Source organism: Dendrobates tinctorius, unplaced genomic scaffold (assembly GCF_039654945.1).
Source record: "Dendrobates tinctorius isolate UK_male_01 unplaced genomic scaffold, ASM3965494v1 ptg000056l, whole genome shotgun sequence".
NCBI classification, from domain to species: Eukaryota; Metazoa; Chordata; class Amphibia; order Anura; family Dendrobatidae; genus Dendrobates; species Dendrobates tinctorius.
Genome location: NW_027361724.1, coordinates 22,004,048 through 22,025,644, shown reverse-complemented (window position 1 = coordinate 22,025,644; position 21,597 = coordinate 22,004,048). Strand labels below are relative to the sequence as shown.

The 21,597-nt window shown below is 41.7% G+C and overlaps 1 protein-coding gene across 1 annotated transcript in view; it reads left to right on the top strand.

Annotated features, from left to right (window-relative positions):
• Positions 1 to 357: 357 nt before the first annotated feature.
• The window catches only part of DRC11 (dynein regulatory complex subunit 11), a 247,671-nt gene continuing 226,431 nt past the window's right edge, over positions 358 to 21,597 (top strand). The window contains exon 1 of the mRNA XM_073577592.1: positions 358 to 573. Within this exon, the coding sequence (XP_073433693.1) occupies positions 563 to 573 (11 nt within the window). The 5' untranslated portion in view covers positions 358 to 562. The remainder of the gene's footprint in view (positions 574 to 21,597) is intronic.

Sequence of the window (21,597 nt, the reverse complement as noted above, 5' to 3'; positions counted from 1 at the left end):
TAATCGTTGTGTGTGACTCCGGCCTAACACTGGTCACGGGAAACGTTCTAGAATGTTGGAAACATTGTTATATTCTTGCAATTCTACGGCCGTATTGCGCACATTCATTGAAAATTATTACTAATAGGAAGTGAAATTTTCCAATATCAATGATCATTATTGCTGCTTCAGTCATTACGCCGGGGTGATTGTTCCTCAGTCTATGCACCATTGTGTGTACCTAGCAATTACTAATTAATACTGTGCTGGTACAGTAAAGCAGAGCCGTCTAGTGTCTGACACAGGAAGCCTCAGCATTGCTAAGCAACATCTTTTTCAATGGCCGATGCCTTCTAACGCCTCTCCCCGTGTCTCCCTAGTAACCTAATAAACAGAAGAAAGCGCAGACAATCATGGCAGCATTGCTCTCCTGATTATATACATGCACTAGAAGCATTTTCTGAAAAATCTAATAGATGTGATCTTCACCTGGGATTAGGGAATATCCTCACACCCCTTATTTCTAAGCCATATCATATGCTGGATCTTTACCCAGAAGCGATCACACAGTGCTGCAGAAGTCATGTCTCACACGTAAGTACAGGCTATTCCCATTCTCTATAAGAAGGCAGAAATCTATGAAATCCCCGGAGTATTTGATGGCTGAGGTTGATGCTGTACATTTACATTTTTGTGGTTTAAAAAAAAATGACTTCAAATTGTGGAAATTTTGAAATGTCGTCTGCAAGTACATTATTGCATAAGATAATAATAGTCCCATAAACAGAATACTTGCATATAAACCCAAAAGCTGTTTTTTTTTCATTTGTATTATAATTATTTATTTAACTTTGTACCAAAATGGGAATGATGAAGCTACATAAGTGACATGATCCAGAATTATTACTTAATTTGTACCAAAAATGATATGTCTGTCAAGCCTTACACATTAGAAATGTGTTTTTAGATGTTCGTCGAGGTTCCATGGCGTAAATCGTGATGCCTTGTGCCAAAATCCTTTGCACCAAACTAAGTCAACTAATAGATGGTGCAAACCAGTGATACGTGTGTTGCCAATGCCTGGGTCAAGAAAAGCATTTTGCACCCCTCACTGGTGCACCATTAACTAGAGATGAGCAGATTAGGCAACATTTGAATCACCTCTGCAAATTTTCTCAGGAAATTCGATTTGCAGAGAAGTTGTTTTCCACAAATTTTATGCTTTTTATTATGTCCTGGAAATGTAAAAAAAATCATTCCACTCACCCTACCACAAACCTTTCCGGCCCCTCCGCCATCCTTCGAGTTCTCATCGCATCTTCGGATCACTGTCGACCACACTGAAATTCTTGGGTCAATCATGCTAGACTAGAGCTTCTGGGTTTAATGACCAGGACCAGGAGAGTTCTGCACGTGCACCCAAAAAGTTCAGGGTGCAGGCTGTGACGTCATGATATCTCAACCTGTGCTATGACCATTGTGTTCACATGCGCAGAACCCTCCCTGGCATATCAAATCTGGAAGCAAGGACTAACGTGAGAGGTCCATAGATTTCAGTGTCCTTAACGACAATCCAAAGAAGCGAAGAGGACCAGATGGGTGGTATGGGGATGGAGAGGTGAAGAGTGAGGTAAATATAAGAATTTTTATTTTTTTTAAAATGTTGCTGTCTTTTTACGGTAAGGAAAAATGAGTGCCAGTGGATGCAATTTTACTGAATATGCAGAGTTTTGTAAAATTTAGGTACAATTTAATTCCATTCAAATTTATTTGCTAATCTCTACTGTCATCTGTTTCTACTCTCTGGGACCCTTCCACCTGTCTAGCACTGAATCCTTTACTCCCCAAGCACATGTATTGCATTTTCAGAAAATACTGTTGTAATTAAAATAAGGCTGAGTTCACGTAAATGAACACTCCATTTGTCTATTACATTCAGTTTCCATTTGCATCAGTCACCTAAAGGGATGTAGGGTGCCCCTTTTATTATTATGGAATCCATTTGAGTTTTGTTTTGGGCCAGTTTTTGGAACAGAATGAAAATGTCTGCATGTAAGGCCGGGGTCACACTAACCGACGCAAAATACGGTCCGTATTTTACATGCGTAATACGGATGAATGACCCCTAAATAGTGCTCCGTATGTCATCCGTAAGCAAGGTGTGGTCGCGTATTTTGCGCATGTCAGCATCCGTATGTAATCCGCATAGCATCCGTATGCCGAGATTTTCTCGCCGGCTTGCAAAATGGACAAATAATGGAGCCCTATGGACAAATAATGGAGCCCTATGACAGGGTTTCTAACAGAAACGAAAGAATAGATATAGACACATAGAATGCATATATATATATATATATATATATATATATATACACACAAGTAATTGAGACAAACATATATATATTTATATTTCATAGAGTTTTTCATAGCAGAATAGCCACTAATTCAATTGCCGGCTTCTGTCAAATCATTCCCCAGCCCGACATGAAATGACACATGGTTTACATACAGTAAACCATTTCATTTCATGTTTTTTAATATGTCCCTGACTAATAATTAGATGAGGGTTTGTGTGCAAAATTTGGGAGGTGTAGGTGTTATTTTAAGGGGTTAATTCGTTGTAAAAAAAATGCGTGGGCTTCCGCTGTAATTTGTCAACCAGAGAGGTTAAGCAGGTGAGTGAGGGCAGATTTTAATAGCCATGAGAGGGACCATTGTTTTTGGCCCCCCCGGCTACAAAAATCTGCCCCCAGACACCCCAGAAATGGCGCATCTATAAGATGCGCCAATTCTGGCACTTGTCTTCTCTATTCCCATTGCCCTGTAGCAGTGGCGAATGGGTTAATATAACAAAGGGTTAATGTCACCATTCGATTGAAAGATGACATTAAGCCGATTAATAATGGAGAGGTGTCAATAAGACACCGATCCATTATTAACCCTATACTAAGAAAGGGTTAAAAACCACACACAGACATTAATTAAAAAGTCATTTAATGAAAAAAATACACCAAGTTTTTGACAAATTTTTATTAGTCTGGTAATCCCAAAAAAACCATAACCTGCAAAAAAAATAACAAAAAATCACCAATATCCTTACCACTCCGCTATTCAGTCATGTCCCACGCTGCAATCCATCAGAAGGGGTTAAATAGTTTACAATGAGGACCAGTGCTAATGCGACCAGCCTCACTGTAATCTACTAGAAAATGTATTGATTCAGCTCTGCACAGCCTCAATGGCTGCCTGTAGATGATCTAATTACCGTGGGAAAGTTTCTGACTTTTTTCCCACGGTCATTACTTCATTCACAGATCAGTCGGGCACTCCCGCTGACGTCACTGAGGCTGCAGGGAGTCCCGGCTGGTCTGTGAATGATCTAATGACCGTGGGAAAAAAGTCAGAAACTTTTCCACGGTAATTAGATCATCTACAGGCAGCAATTGAGGCTGCGCAGAGCTGAATCAATTCATTTTGTAGTAGTTTACAGTGGGGCTGGTCGCATTAGCACCGGTCCTCATTGTAAACTATTTAACCCTTTCTGATGGATTGCAGCGTGGGATATGACTGATCGGTGGAGAGGTAAGGATATTGGTGATTTTTTATGTTATTTTTTTGCAGGTCATGTTTTTTTGGGATTACCAGACTAATAAAAATTTGTCAAAAACTTGGTGTATTTATTTCATTAAATGACTTTTTAATTAATGTCTGTGTGTGGTTTTTAACCCTTTCTTAGTATAGGGTTAATAATGGATCGGTGTCTTATTGACACCTCTCCATTATTAATCGGCTTAATGTCACCTTGCAATCGAATGGTGACGTTAACCCTTGTTATATTAGCCCATTCGCCACCGCTACAGGGCAATGGGAATAGATAAGTGCCAGAATTGGCACATCTTATAGATGCGCCATTTCTGGGGTGTCTGCGGGCAGATTTTTGTAGCCAGGGAGGGGGCCAAAAACAATGGTCCCTCTCATGGCTAATAAAATCTGCCCTCACTCACCTGGTTAACCTCTCTGGTTGACAAATTACAGCGGAAGCCCGCACATTTTTTTACAACAAATTAACCCCTTAAAATAACACCTACAGCTCCCAAATTTTGCACACAAACCCTCATCTAATTATTAGTCAGGGACATATAAAAACATGAAATGAAATGGTTTACTGTATGTAAACCATGTGTCATTTCATGTCTGGTTGGGGAATGATTTTACAGAAGCCGGCAATTGAATTAGTGGCTATTCTGCTATGAAGAACTCTATGAAATCTAAATATATATATGTGTGTCTCAATGACATGTATATATATATATATATATATTTGTATTCTATGTGTATATATCTATTCTTTCGTTTCTTTATTAAACCTGTCAGTGTGAGTTTACTGTATAGCGCACTGAATTGCCAGCTTCTCTAAAAGACACCTGGTGCGTATTTCTCGCAAGTCACACGTGTGGTCTGTGTGTAATGCATATTTTTAGCGCACCCATAGACTTTCATTGGCGTACTATGGGCGTAGTACGCTGACAATCGCAGCATGCTGCGATTGGCACGGACCGTAGAATACGGACGAGAAATATACGGCTGTTGGGAGCTGCTCCATAGAGAATCATTTGTCCGTGTGTAATGCGTGCTTTTAACGCCTCTCACTCGTCCGTATTCCTCTCTAGTGTGACCCCGGCCTTAGACTTTTTTCCTGTTGTAAAAGGTGACACAAAAAAGAACCCAGGCAAACTCCAAAATAGTCAATGGGGCATCTCTGCTTTCTTTTGTATCTTAGCCATTTTAATGAAACCCAATTTCAAATATTATTTTTAGATCCAAATACGTGTATTTAAGAAAAAAATAAAATTGGCCCCATAACTGAAATTCTCTTTAAAGGGAACTTGTCAGCAGGATTGTGCTGAGTAACCTACAGACAGTGTCAGGTCAGCGCAGTTATGCTGATTAAAATGATACCTTGGCTGATGAAATCCATCTTGTGGTTTAATCTTTATTTTCAGTTTTGAGTTAATGATATGCTCGTGCCCGGGGTGACATGTGGGGGGTCTTCATATGGTGCTCTGATTAGGTATTCATGCTGAAGACTGCCGACAGGTCACTGATCCCTCACTGACCTGCCCCCTATTTTATATAATGAATATTATATATACTCGTATGTAGAAAAAAAATCCCCTTCTGCATGCATGATCACATCTATAATGTGTATTTAATTGTTTTCTTTAATGGTATCCATAAATTCGTTAAAAAAATCAGTTTGAAAATGGCCCCGATAGCGGCTACTCGCCGGCGGCACCATCTTAGTGTAGACAATTTTTTTTCTCCAGCAAATGCACAAGCACTACCAGTGCCATCTTGGAGGAGGCAATTTTTTTTCTAGCAAGATGGCATCGCCGGCGCCTGCACAGTAGCAGCCATTGGATCACCTATAGCTGCTGCTGAGCAGGCACGGCCAGCGCCATTTTCAAAATGTTTTTTTCATATTCATTATGTAAACTAGGGGGCAGGTCACTGAGGGATCAGTGATTTGTCAGAAGCCATACTGATGAATACCTAATCAGAGCACCACATGAAGACCCCCCACAAACCGCCCCGGAGCACGAGCACATCATTAACTCAAAACTAAAAATAAAGATTATACGACAACCACAAGACGGATTTCATCATCAGCAAAGGTATCATTGTAATCAGTATAACGGCACTGACCGGACACTGTCTGTAGGTTACTGTGCACAATCCTACTGACAGGTTCCTTTTAATGCATCAATTCCTTTTTACACTATGGTTACATTTGTTACTCTTTGCAGAATAGATAAACTGTATGTAAATATGAACTTAGGCCTCCACTCATCATCTGCACTTTTTAAGCAACTTTCCTTTTTTTGTCTTGTGGTATTAGTTGCTGTTTTTGACATTAAATTCATCAAAATAGCACCGGTTTCATGAATTTGATGCAAAGTAAAAAAAAAAAAAAAAAAAGGGCTTTCTGTGTGTTTCTGCTTTTGAGATTTCTGGTGCCAAAGTCGTAAAACATTTGAGCCAAAATTATAGCATACTAAAAAATACATAAAAAAAAGTTGAGCCAAATTTTGCGATTTTTTTTCTTTTTTAAAAAAAAAGTCGCAGTTGATGAATCAAGCGAAAAAATCTGAAATTGCTAGACTCTGCCTACTTTGTAGATAACAAAAAAAATTAGTTGCGCATAAAAGGCACTGTGACGGATTGCACAGGGGAAGGGGGTGTCGACTTCGCTCACCTAGGGGAAGAGGAGAGAACCCAGCAGAGATCGGCTCTCTGGCACCACCACTTTCCCCAGGTCAATCAGGGAACTGCACCGAGGCAAATAGTCGAAGGAAAGGCTTCCCTTATAGGTACGAGTTAAAGAGGTGCTCCCAGTGTGGGGGGGTATACATCAGTATTCCAGGCTGGGGATATATATAAACCTCCCGGCCATTACTGCCAGAGTACCTCACTAACACAGTACAGTATTCTGCCACCAGTTCCTCGTTCGAAAAAAGCCCCATCCAACAGCAGGCTTTTATTAGGTCAGAAACCAACCCAGGTAGCGTATAATATTCAATGGAGTGTGCGGACGTGGGGATCCTTGAATCGAGATAAAAGAGCAGCCCAAGATTAATTTTATATTTATTATATATTTATTTCCTGGCTGTGTCAGCTAATGGATTCTACTGCCAGTAGAAAAAACTAAGGTCAAAATGAGCAGCTGTCTCTTATCTCCTAGGTTGTTCCCTTCCACACTCCGTGCCCATCCCTGGGCTTGTGCAGCCTCTCTCCTCCCATCTCTGAGAGTATATTTTTCTGTCCAGAACCATGGAGGCTCATAATTTACTGCCTGAAGCTCTGAATGGGTTGGCGGCGCTGCCACTGGGTTCCGCTGGATATTATCTGCGCATAGAAACTAAATATGCCTACCGTATGTAATTCCTGGTAGCTATGTTTTATAACTCAATAGTGCAGAGTGCTACAGGTGGCTGCCGGGCACGGGCTTGTGGGGGAAGAAATGTTGATTCCGATTATGTGCTCGGCTAGTCTCAGAGATATTGCATTCTGTTATTATATGTCATTTTCCAGATTCAATCCAGGTTCCAGGTTCAATCCAGAGCCTTGATGTGACCTATAGTGCCACGCTGTCTCCATGTGCTTGAGTCAGACAAAAGAATCCAATTTGCCTTTAGCTGCAGAGAGCTCACACCCTGGTGCTAATTGGTGGGGACTCAGCTTCAAAGAGCTTCTTCCTGGAGTTTATTAACCCCTTACCTACAATGGATGTAATATTCCGTCCATGTGACCCTGGACTTAATTACCATGGACGGAATATTACGTCCCAGCGATCAGCGGCGCCCACGTGGTGAGCGCCGCTGATCGCGGCTGGGTGTCAGCTGATTATCACAGCTGACACCCGGCACAATGTGTCAGGGGCGGTCACGGACCACCCCCGACACGTTAACCCCTTGTACACCGCGATCAAACGCGACCGCGGTGTACCGGGGGGTTAAAGGGAAGCATCGGCAGGGAGGGGGCTCCCTCCGTGCTTCCCTGAGCCCCCCACGGCAGCGCAATGTGCAGCGCTGCTGCGGGGGTCTCTTTCCCTACAGGCCCCCGGATCCAACATGGCGACGGGGGCCTTCGGGGGCCTGTAGGGAGCTGACTTCCTCACTGCTAAAAATAATTTTAAAAAAATCGCTAAATAAATTAGTAAAAAAAAAATATATATTCCCCAATAAATCCATTTTTTCAAAATAAAAAAAAATAAATAAATAAAAGTACACATATTTGGTATCGCCGCGTCCATAGCGACCCGCCCTATAAAACTGTCCCATTAGTTAACCCCTTTAGCGAACCCCTTAAAAACTAAAAATAAAAAACGAAGCAAAAAATAATGATTTATTATCATACCACCGAACAAAAAGTGCAATAACACGCGATCAAAAAGATGCATATAAATATCCATGGTACCGCTGAAAACGTCATCTTGTCCCGCAAAAAACGAGCCACCACACAGCATCATCAGTGAAAAAATTAAAAAGTTATAGCTCGCAGAATAAAGTGATGCAAAAATAATTATTTTTTATATAAAATTTTTTCATTGCAAAAAACCGACAAAACATAAAAAAAGACCTAAATAAGGTATCGCTGTAACCGTACTGACCCGAAGAATAAAAACGCTTTATCAATTTTACCGCAAGCGGAACGGTGTAAACGCACCCCCCCCAAAAGAAATTCATGAAACGCTGGTTTTTGTTCATTCTGCGTCCCAAAAATCGGAATAAAAAGCGATCAAAAAATGTCACATGCCCGAAAATGGTACCAATAAAAACGTCAACTCATCCCGCAAAAAATAAGACCTCACATGACTCGGTGGGTCAAAATACGGAAAAATTATAGCTCTCAATATGTGGTGATGCAAAAACTATTTTTACAATAAAAAGCGTCTTTTAGCATCTGACAGCCGCCAAACATAAAAACCGCCATAAATAGTAAATCAAACCCCCCCGTTATCACCCCCTTAGTTAGGGAAAAATAATAAAACTAAAAGAAAATGTATTTATTTCCATTTTCCCATTAGGGTTAGGGCTAGGGTTAGGGCTAAGGTTAGGGCTAGGGTTAGGGCTAGGGCTCAGATTAGGGTTAGGGGTGTGTTGGGGTTAGGGTTGGAGTTATAATTGGGGGGTTTCCACTGTTTGGGCACATCAGGTGCTCTCCAAAGGCAACATGGCGTCTGATCTCAATTCCAGGCAATTCTGCGTTGAAAAAGTCAAATGGTGCTCCTTCCCTTCCAAGCTCTGCCATGCGCCCAAACAGTGTTTTACCCCCACATATGGGGTATCAGCCTACTCAGGACAAATTACAAAACAACTTTTGGGGTCCAATTTCTCCTGTTACCCTTAGGAAAATAAAAAATTGGGGGCAAAAATATCATTTTTGCAGAAAAAAATGATTTTTTTATTTTCACGCCCAGGCGTTATAAACTTCTGTGAAGCACTTGGGGTTCAAAGTGCTCACCACACATCTAGATAAGTTCCGTGGGGGGTCTAGATTCCAAAATGGTGTCATTTGTGGGGGGTTTCCACTGTTTTGGTACATCAGGGGTTTTCCAATCGCGACATGGTGTCCGATCTCAATTCTAGCCAAAAACGTCAAATGGCGCTGCTTCCCTTCCGAGCTCTGCTATGCGCCCAAATAGTCATTTACACCCACATATGGGGTATCAGCGTACTCAGGATAAATTGCACAATAACTTTTAGGGTCCTGTTACCCTTGGAAAAATAAAACTTGGGGGTGAAAAGATCATTTTTGTGGAAAAAATATGATTTTTTTAATTGTACCGCTGTACGTTATAAACTTCTGTGAAGCCCTTGTGGGTTCAAAGTTCTCACCACATATCTAGATAAGTTCCTTGGGGGGTCTAGTTTCCAAAATGGGGTCACTTGGGGGGGTTTCCACTGTTTAGGTACATCAGGGGCTCTCCAAACGCGACATGGCATCCGATCTGAATTCCAGCCAATTTTGCATTGAAAAAGTCAAACGGCGCTCCTTCCCTACTGAGGTCTGCCATGCGCCGAAACAGTGGTTCCCCCCCACATATCAGGTATCAGCGTACTCAGGACAAATTGCACAATAACTTTTGCAGTCCAATTTCTCCTGTTACCCTTGGTAAAATAAAGAAAATTGAACCTGAAGTATTTTTTTTGTGAAAAAAGTTAAATGTTCATTTTTTTTTTTTAAATATTCAAAAAATTCCTGTGACGCACCTAAAGGGTTAATAAACTTCTTGAATGTGGTTTTAAGCACCTTAAGGGGTGCAGTTTTTAGAATGGTGTCACTTTTGGGTATTTTCTATCATATAGACCCCTCAAAGTGGCTTCAAATGTGATGTGGTCCCTAAAAATAAAATGGTGCTGCAAAAATGAGAAATCGCTGGTCAATTTTTAACCCTTATAACTTCCTAACAAAAAAAAATTTTGGTTCCAAAATTGTGCTGATGTAAAGTAAACATGTGGGAAATGTTATTTATTAAGTTTTTTGTGTGCCGTACCGCTGTGATTTAAGGGCATAAAAATTCAAAGTTGGAAAATTGCAACATTTTCAAAATTTTCGCCAAATTTCCATTTTTTTCACAAATAAACGCAAGTTATTTGAATGCAATTTTACCACTAACATGAAGTACAATATGTCATGAGAAAACAGTGTCAGAATCACCGAGATCCATGGAAGCGTTTCAGAGTTATGACCTCATAAAGGGACAGTGGTCAGAATTGTAAAAATTGGCCCGGGAGTTAACGTGCAAACCACCCTTGGTAGTGAAGGGGTTAAGGAACACATTGCATTGCTTTTTATGGCCAGGGGGAATAGAAGGGTGGGGGCACATTTCAGGAGTGGAGGGAAGATCTCCCTCACAGGCACAAAAAGAAAAATGAATCTCGTGCAAACAACATGCCAAAAAACAGGCATAAAGAAAATGATGATTCAGGGCCATAGCCTTTTGCGGCTTCCATCTAGTTCCTCCCCCACTTATACGCCACTGTCTACACAGTCTTCACACACTTAAGGTAGGTTTACATTAATCAGTGGCAACTATGTAATGACTCCAGATTGGCTACATGCTTGCCAATTGAAGGTCATTTAATAGCCATAGATGGAATGTATTAAAAATAGCAATTCTACCATTCTTTTTATTTTAATTTTTTGTAAGGCGTTTATTATATAGCTTAAATGGAACTTTTCAAACATCAATAATAAAGGTTTATTTAACCCCTTAGTGACCGGGCCAAATTTTTAAACTCTGACCAGTGTCACTTTACGTGGTAATAACTCTGAAATGCTTCAACATATCCCATTGATTTGGATATTTGTTTTTTTTGTGACACATTGTATTTTATGGTAATGGTAAATTTAGATCAATATGTTTTGTGTTTATAAAAAATATCAGAAATTTGACAAAAATGAAAATAAAATTGCAATTCCCCTCTCTCCCATAATGGGTTGAGTAATGTGAGAGCCTAGCTACTTAGGTGGGACATGATAAATGCCACTTTGGCCCAGTCAAATGAGAACTGATGTGATAATAGCTCAAACTACAGTGTACACAGGTTGAGAAAACCATGGCATTGTGTAGGATGGCCATCAAATCGTGGCGGGGCATAAAGACAGGGTCTGGAACCAAAAACATAACTACAAGACTGGACAGTTACAGCAGAGGTCACAGCAGCTTGTACAGGAGCAGATGCGCCCACAGATTTCAGCGTGTCCAAGCGGGTGCTCACTGTCTGCAGATAGGACATATTGATCTCCTGGTCTTTCTGCCAGCAGACTTTCTGGTACAGCTCAGAGGTCTCATCAGAGGCTTGAGCAATTTATAACGCATATGGAAGTGGAACCATTGTGCCGTGGACTGAGGAGAGCTTGGATGGGCATGACTAAGTGAACACCTGACTCATCACTAGAACCCCTGATGGTGTGGATAGACTTGGTTCCAGATGGACGCCAGATGCTACTCCAGGCATACAGAAGCCACGGCAGGTCCTGGCAGGAACAGACAGGCACATGCAGGTACGGGCAGGAACAGATAGGTATACCAGAACAGGGGACGTGACAACTAGTAATTGTGCAAACAAAACTGACAGAACACATTGCTCAGCACCTCCCAACATGTAAAGGTGCCTTAAACAATAAGTGTCTCCTAACTATTGGCTGGGGACAGTTTAGGGTAGCATGTCTCTTTAAGAGACCAGGAGCATGTGTGTGCCCTAAGAACAGAGCCCGAGGATCTGAAAGATGTGCGCAGACTCCGGGAGACCACAATAGCAGGAGGAAAGCACGGGCTGAGGGCTGGGGTGGTGAGTGACTTAGCATCTCTGCCTGGGAAGAAGGAGGATGGGAATCGCACAGAGACGCCGTTGCTACAGTTAATGAGATCCGCAAATAATCGTATTTTCGAGCACCTAGCTCCAATCTGTGGCATAGGGAGGGGCATAAAAAACAGTTCTGAAAACAATTTTATTTTTAGCCATATTATACCACAAAACTCTGATCACATCCTGTGGGATGATTATGATGCCTCCTGTTCGTCGACATGGCAGTTATTGCCACTTGTTGCAAACTGAGATGGACTGAATCCTAGAACTGAGAAACATTAGTTTGTCACTCTGGCAGATCGCAACGCATGTAAGCTGAGATGTCAGCATTGTTCAATGCTGCATGTTCCACATCCTGCAGCATCTTCAGACTTGTCTGCCATAAAGCACATCTGGATAGTCATTGCTCGATAGTGGATATTGATGATTTCTGTGTCCAAGTGCTTTCAGCGTGGCAGAACATTCCTCAGTCAACCATTAATAACCTAACTGGCCGACACACGGTTTATACAGGCCCTTTGGTGACAGAGTCCCAATGAGCATCTCTTCGTTTTTGTCTTTTCCTCCTCACCTTCTAAGACCCACAACTTTTTTCTTTTTCCATCAACATGACCTGGATAATATGACTGAATGGGCAAACACTTGGAAAATGACATTTAATGTTGATAAATGTACAATAATGAACCCATTTATATATTAAATGGGACTACATAACAGGAGAAGGACTTGGGTATTCTGGTTACAAATAAGCAGAGCATCAGTACTCAATGTCAGGCAGCAGCTGCAAAAGCAAACAGGATTTTAGGGTGTATAAAAAGAGAGATAAAATCCTGTGATCTCAACGTATTATTAGCCCTTTATAAATCACTGGTGAGGCCATGTCTAGAATATGGGATACAGATTTAGGCTCCACATTTTAAAAAGGATATTCAGAGGTTAGAGTCAGTTCAAAGGCGGGCAACTAAATTATTACAAGGGATGGATGAGACGTTGGAAAAGTTGGGCTTGCTTAGCTTAGAAAAAAGACACCTCAGAGGAGATCTCATTTACATGTATAAATAGTTGTGTGTTCAGTATAGTAGACTGGCGCGACTTATTCCTTCCAAAGACCAGACCAAGGACTAGGGGGGATTCATTAAGTGAAGAAGAAAGACAACTCTGGCAGCTAAATAGGGAAGAGTTCTTTACAGTTAGAGCAGTCATAGTGTGGAATGCCCGACCACATGAGGTAGTAATGGCAGACACAATAACAGCCTTTAAAAAAGGGATGAATGATTTCCTCAATATACACAACATTGTGGGTTACAGTTAATTTAGTGACAAAATGTACAATTTGTGGAGAAAGGTTAAACTTGATGGACCTGTGTTTTTTTTTAAACCTATGTAACTATGTAAGTATGTAACACATCTATATGATGGCTGTTTCTGAAGACTGCGTTGCAGAAAAAAGAAAAAGATTCCACTCTTATTCTTTGGGTAATGTTCTCATGGAGTTCACATTACAGTAAAAATGACGTAAACTTTGTCCTATGGGTCACTACATTTGTAATACAAATTTATGCAGTTTTTAGTAGTTTTTGAAGGTTTTTTGTGCCCTATTGAGATCTGGTCAACTTTCTGATCTCTTTTTATTCCATTTTTTGGGGAGGTGAAGTGACAACAAAAGTAGATATTATGTTGTTCCAACCACAGCAGTTAGACCTGCGTGCCAGCTGCATAATAAAGTTGGCACCCAAACTGTATGGAGCTTACACAGCACCTGAGCCTGCTCCATAAATGCAGTGCGCACATCCTCCATACATGTATGACGGAGGTAGCAAAGGTATGAGCCAAGTGGGACTTTGCCAGGACAGTGAAGACTGGCACTTGCCCCGGTTCACTGGCTGATGCTGCAGGCCTTGGCATAAATACATATCTAACCAAAGGTAAAAAAAAATAAAAAGGAAATAATACGAGGACAAAATAGGTAAACTTTTTTTTTCTTTCAGTCTTCCATGCTCCTATTTACACCAATCGTGAAGCCTTTAGAATTCATGTAGTTCACATAATAGTAATAAAGAAAATAATAATTGCTGTAACAGTGCCAGAAACCTGTATCTCATAACATTGCCAGTCTCAGGACTTTCATAGAAGTGCCAAATATTGTGGCTCTATGATGATTCACCTCTCTCGCCTTCATAAAAGTGTTCACCACACAACTTATACAGTATAATTTCCAACTTTTGAGAAAAGGCATCAGGTCAATTCTACATACATCTCAGCTGCTATCTGCACTCCTAGCCTAGCCTGCCCCAATAACAGTGCCAGGTTGTGTCCGTGTGCTTCCATCATTACCAGATATGGTTCCACAATCTGCGCCAACCCACAATAACAGTGTCACCCAGTGAGGTGCCAAATAATGGCAACCCCATAAAGCATATCAGTCATACAGCCGCTTAAACAGTGATCCAGCCAAAGTACCTCAATTCAACCCCCTTCAGGGAGGTGCTGGTGATTGCGCTACCTCTTATTTATAATCGTGGAGTCACTTGAACAAACTAGGAGGATTGGCAAAACTGTTATAATCTTGTGCCAGCCTTAGTGCCCTCCTAACAACCCCAGTCCCTCCAGCACAGAAAAATATGTCAACCGCAGGACATGTTAACATGAAAGTAGAACAGCGTGCTGCCAATCATCAGGTCCTATGTAACATTGTGATTGTATACGGTCAATGTAGTAAATGTTGATCCTTCATAATATCTCAACAATCGGAACAGAGGGACTGAACGCAGTGACTTTATATAAAGGTTGGGCATATATCTTTAGTTCGCCAATCAGAGTGAAACTTGCCTCATCATGGTTTCCCCACCTGTCTATCACTGGGGGACAGCTATCAAGCTTCAAAATACATCTAAAGAGGACCTGTTAGCATTGGTCCTTCCACCTGCCTCTTGTTTGAGAATAACGTCAATGCATTTTTAGCGACCAGTATCCTCTGCCTGAAATCTCATGCTCAGACCATCATTGCCAGGGGAAGCACATACACAGCTTGCGTTCTCTGCTCGCTCACATCATTTAGAAATGACTGTGCATGCGCCAGCCCTAGCAATGATGGCACCTGCAGAGGTATCAGGCAGAGGAAGCAAGTTCCTGAGAAAGCAGTGAGCTGTCAGTCAAACACTAGAGGCGGGTGAAGGGGCCTGGGAATAATCAGACTGGCAGGAGACGAAGAAGTACAGCGTCCAGCCCACTGCACTTGCACCTCATTAGCAGGTAATTTCAATGAGTGATTTCTGACCAATGAGAACACAGATTTGTTAAAAAAAAGGATAATTTTAATGAGCATAAAAAAGCGCCATTATTGGCATGTCTTTACTTTAGATTCCAAAATCATGCTGACTTGTGGTCAGTAAATGCCGCTGGATACTGCACATGAGTACAGACAGCTTTAAAAAGCATTAATTACAAAGTACTGTCAGCCATATTTGCAACTAGATATGACAATTTCATGTCCTGAGCCGAAAAACGTGAGATTTATTGAACCTTTACCTAAAAGTGGCCATTTTTGATCGATTTTGGATGTTTTGTGTGAGTTCAGAGGAAGAGCTTAAGTGTACTATAACATGATAAACAATATAAAATATATAGCACATTTAGTTAGAGTTTATTGCAGATTTTTGTCTGTCCACAAGGATATCATTGCTATTATTATAATTATTACTATTATTTTTCTAATAAAGCAGCCATTTTAAGCTTGTAAACAGATAGCCTACAAATCCACCATTTTGATACATAGAGTACCATCAGTAATTTATGATAGGGCATTTTCTTACCTCAAGTGACATGGTCCTAAAATGTATTGCTGGTATTGGAGCATGTCAAAATAGGTCGTCTGTACAGAGCCTGTGGAGCTTATATCTCCATTATGGCCACCATTTCTTCTATTCAATAGCTTGTATAGTGGTGGTCACTCCTCCTGGCCTGAATGGTTGAGCCTAGCTGCTCACAGGAAGTGACATCACCAGTCCTCACGGAATACATAGTGCAGGCGCCGGGCAACTGGACTCTAGGTTGGACTATAATAAGTAGGCCTCAGACCACCAGAAATGGACCCCAGATATACCAATGACCAACTGTTAGCACTCGCTGAAAAAATCACCGAAAAACAGGAGATGCGATACTATAAACATCGCTCCCATCACCCGACCCTGTTCATACCACTGTCAACCAGGTACAACAACATGGTGTATGAGCAGATTGTGGAAAAATAGCAGCTTGATAACTCTTTGTTGGCCTCTAATGATGTCTAGTGCTTTAGTCCAAAGTTTGTGATTTTGTACAGCCACAATACTGACACAAATTACTTACATATTACTTATAAATAAGAAAACCTCTTATTTCTGCATCCGGTGTTGTTGTCCACCTCTGGAGGCAATCTTTTCTTTTACTCAGATATGTTGGCATGACAGCCGGGGATCTGCAGGAGATCCCTGTGGTTCTCATTGCGAACCTGCTATGAATGCCACCCCATTCGAATCACCCCCCTTTTGTTCCTTTCAATATAAGACAATAAAAAAATATCAAAAATACACATATTTTGTATCGCTGCTTTCAGACACACCCGATCTATCAAAATATAAAAAGAATTAATCCTATTGGTAAATGGCATAATGGCATAAAGAGAAAAAAATCAGTGACTTGTCAGAAGCCATAATGGTGAATATGAATACCTAATCAAAGCACAACATGAAGACCCCCAACAGACCGCCCCGGAGCACGAGCATATCATTACCTCAAAACTGAAAATTAAGTAACAACCCCAAGACGGATTTCATCAACCAAGGTATCATTGTAATCAGTATAACAGCACCGACCTGACACTGTCTGTAGGTTACTGTGCACAATCCTGATGACAAGTTCCCTTTAAGGTCTGATCTATGAGACTTAATTAACCCACACAATGAACACTATTCAGAGAAAAATAATGAAACGCCAACATTACAGTTTATTGACCTCCAACAAGAAATACAATAAAAAAATATCAAAAATGGTATCAACAAAACTGTCAGCTCGTCTTGAAAAACAAGTCTTTACATGGCTCCTTCAATGGAAAATAAAACTTTTAACCCCTTCACAGCACAGCCCATTTTCGTTTTTGCATTTCCATTTTTTCCTCCCCTTCTTCCCAGAGCCATAACTTTTTTAATTTTCCATCAATATTGCCACGTGAGGGCTTGTTTTTTGTGGTACTTTTGAACAACACAATTGATTTTTCCATATAGCGTACTGGAAAAAAGTAAAAGAAAAATTTTTTTTTTTTTACTTTTTAAATTAAAAAAAGCCCTGCTTTGTTTAGCACAAATTCTCACTTGCTATGAGTGCGAACCGCTTGGCGGTGCTCATAGCAATCCAGCAATGACAACCACAGGCGTCTGCTGCAGACCCTGGGTTGTCATGCCAACCCATCGGTGATCCACGGTCATGTGACACAAGTTCCGTCATGTTAAATGCCGTTGCCTGAGATTGACTATGGCATTTAATATGTTAACAGCCACAGATAGATTGCAGCTGACATGTGCCAGAAAAGATGTGGGCTCAGCGCTGGAGCCCACATCAAAGGGAGAGACCCGACTTGCGCCGTATATGTACGTCACATGTTGTGAAAGGGTTAAAGTGGATTTGCTAGGTAAACTACAGACATTGTCAGGTTGGCAGTGTTAAACTGATGAAAATGATACCTGGGGTTAAGAAATCTGTATTGTGGTTCTTGTGCAATCATTCTTAGAAGTTTTTAGTTCATGAGATGCCCATGCTGCGGGGGCGGAACTGTAGACAGATTCTTATCTTCCTGCTCTAAGTCAGAGATACCAAGGAAAGACCTGCCCACAGACCGACCCGAAGCACAAACATGTTCCTCGAGACAGCGAGGCAGACGCAGACTGCGGACAGGGGCGGTCTGCGACCAAGTCTCGCGGATTTCAGAAAATGGCAACACAAACCAACATAATTTTCTCAAGTGCTATATATAGTTCTCAAGATGAAAGCAGCACACCAAAAGAAATCCAGTCAAAGTGCTATTTATTAGCCCATCTGGCTAGTTGCCCATACAGCGACGCTTCGGTCCTGGGAGTTGTGGACCTTTGTGTGTGCTGCTTTCATCTTGAGGACTATTTTTGAGGTTTGGTATATGCCTGGAAGGCTTGCACCCGCATTGTCTGTTCATTTTTTTGTGCTGCTTTTTCCCTTTTTTCACACATATATATATATATATATTTTGTAGCTATATATATACATATACACTCACTGGCCACTTTATTAGGTACACCATGCTAGTAATGGGTTGGTCCCCCTTTTGCCTTCAGAACTGCCTCAATTCTTCGTGGCAGAGATTCAACAAGGTGCTGGAAGCATTCCTCAGAGATTTTGGACCATATTGACATGATGGCATCACACAGTTGGCGCAGATTTGTCGGCTGCACATCCCTGATGCGAATCTCCCGTTCCACCACATCCCAAAGATGCTCTATTGGATTGAGATCTGGTGACTGAGGAGGCCATTTGAGTACAGTGAACTCATTGTCATGTTCAAGAAACCAATCTGAGATGATTCGAGCTTTATGACATGGCGCATTATCCTGCTGAAAGTAGCCATCAGATGTTGGGTACATTGTGGTCATAAAGGGATGGACATGGTCAGCAACAATACTCAGGTAGGCTGTGGCGTTGCAACGATGCTCAATTGGTACCAAGGGGCCCAAAGAGTGCCAAGAAAAAATTCCCCACACCATGACACCACCACCACCAGCCTGAACCGTTGATACAAGGCTGGATGGATCCATGCTTTCATGTTGTTTACGCCAAATTACCCTACCATCCGAATGTCGCAGCAGAAATCGAGACTCATCAGACCAGGCAACGTTTTTCCAATCTTCTACTGTCCAATTTCGATGAGCTTGTGCAAATTGTAGCCTCAGTTTCCTGTTCTTAGCTGAGAGGAGTGGTACCCAGTGTGGTCTTCTGCTGCTGTAGCCCATCTGCCTCAAAGTTCGACGCACTGTGCGTTCAGAGATGCTCTTCTGCCTACCTTGGTTGTAACGGGTGGCAATTTGAGTCACTGTTGCCTTTCTATCAGCTCGAACCAGTATGCCCATTCTCCTCTGACCTCTGGCATCAACAAGGCATTTCCGGCCACAGAACTGCCGCTCACTGGATTTTTTTTCTTTTTCGGACCATTCTCTGTAAACCCTAGAGATGGTTGTGCGTGAAAATCCCAGTAGATCAGCAGTTTCTGAAATACTCAGACCAGCCCTTCTGGCACCAACACTCATGCCACGTTCAAAGGCACTCAAATCACCTTTCTTCCCCATACTGATGCTCGGTTTGAACTGCAGGAGATTGTCTTGACCATGTCTACATGCCTAAATGCACTGAGTTGCCGCCATGTGATTGGCTGATTAGAAATTAAGTCTTAACACACAGTTGGACAGGTGTACCTAATAAAGTGGCCAGTGAGTGTATATATATATATTTATAAACATATATACAAGTTTGGTATCGCCATAATTGTATTGACTTAAAGAATTTGTCAGGTCATTTTTATCATATAATGAACACCATGTAAACCAAACCCTAAAAACTGTTGTAATTGGATTTTTTCATGCTATCACTTCACTTCTTTGTTTATTGTGATTGATCTAGGCTGCTGTGCATACTCACGGCAGCCCCGCCCTGCCCCAGGCTTTATTTATTTTTGCATCCATTTCTGAGCCTGCATTGCCCTTCATCTGTGTTTGCTGGTCAGGCAGTGTGTGGAGGTCAAACCTGAGATGTCTGTGTTCAGACCTGGTTGGCCTTCATCTGCACCTGCTCCATCTGGCTACACGGGAGTGATGCAGATATGCTTCAGGTATGGATTGCATTTGATATGGTCTTGCTTTTAAAACATTTAGGAGGCCGCAATGGCACAGTGAATAAATAAAAATGTAGAGTAGGACCCCCCATATGAGATTGCCTTGGCGTGGCGGGGTGGCTCAATATATTGATCAATATTTTGCTAAATGTCTCATTTTGAATGCAGTAAGATATGTGCATATGCACCTCATGTTATGCGTTCTGACCACTGGCAGTGCTGGCTCTTCTATCTTTTTATTGCAAATTGGTTTTGTGGCTGACCACCACTGTTGCCGTGCACGCTGGGTCATGTTCGCCATCTTTTCTTTGTTTATTGTGATTGATCTAGGCTGCTGTGCACACTCACAGCAGCCCCGCCCTGCCCCAGGCTTTATTTATTTTTGCATCCATGTCTGAGCCTGCATTGCCCTTCATCTGTGTTTGCTGGTCAGGCAGTGTGTGGAGGTCAAACCTGAGATGTCTGTGTTCAGACCTGGTTGGCCTTCATCTGCACCTGCTCCATCTGGCTACATGGGAGTGATGCAGATATGCTTCAGGTATGGATTGCATTTGATATAGTCTTGCTTTTAAAACATTTAGGAGGCTGCAATGGCACAGTGAATAAATAAAAATGTAGAGTAGGACCCCCCATATGAGATTGCCTTGGCGTGGCGGGGTGGCTCAATATATTGATCAATATTTTGCTAAATGTCTCATTTTGAATGCAGTAAGATATGTGCATATGCACCTCATGTTATGCGTACTGACCACTGGCAGTGCTGGCTCTTCTATCTTTTTAATATATATATATATATATATATATATATATATATACAGTGGGGAAAAAAAGTATTTAGTCAGTCAGCAATAGTGCAAGTTCCACCACTTAAAAAGATGAGAGGCGTCTGTAAATTACATCATAGGTAGACCTCAACTATGGGAGACAAACTGAGAAAAAAAAATCCAGAAAATCACATTGTCTGTTTTTTTTTCATTTTATTTGCATATTATGGTGGAAAATAAGTATTTGGTCAGAAACAAAATTTCATCTCAATACTTTGTGATATATCCTTTGTTGGCAATGACAGAGGTCAAACGTTTTCTGTAAGTCTTCACAAGGTTGCCACACACTGTTGTTGGTATGTTGGCCCATTCCTCCATGCAGATCTCCTCTAGAGCAGTGATGTTTTTGGCTTTTCGCTTGGCAACACGGACTTTCAACTCCCTCCAAAGGTTTTCTATAGGGTTGAGATTTGGAGACTGGCTAGGCCACTCCAGGACCTTGAAATGCTTCTTACGAAGCCACTCCTTCGTTGCCCTGGCGGTGTGCTTTGGATCATTGTCATGTTGAAAGACCCAGCCACGTTTCATCTTCAATGCCCTTGCTGATGGAAGGAGGTTTGCACTCAAAATCTCACGATACATGGCCCCATTCATTCTTTCATGTACCCGGATCAGTCGTCCTGGCCCCTTTGCAGAGAAACAGCCCCAAAGCATGATGTTTCCACCACCATGCTTTACAGTAGGTATGGTGTTTGATGGATGCAACTCAGTATTCTTTTTCCTCCAAACACGACAAGTTGTGTTTCTACCAAACAGTTCCAGTTTGGTTTCATCAGACCATAGGACATTCTCCCAAAACTCCTCTGGATCATCCAAATGCTCTCTAGCAAACTTCAGACGGGCCCGGACATGTACAGGCTTAAGCAGTGGGACACGTCTGGCACTGCAGGATCTGAGTCCATGGTGGCGTAGTGTGTTACTTATGGTAGGCCTTGTTACATTGGTCCCAGCTCTCTGCAGTTCATTCACTAGGTCCCCCCGCGTGGTTCTGGGATGTTTGCTCACCGTTCTTGTGATCATTCTGACCCCA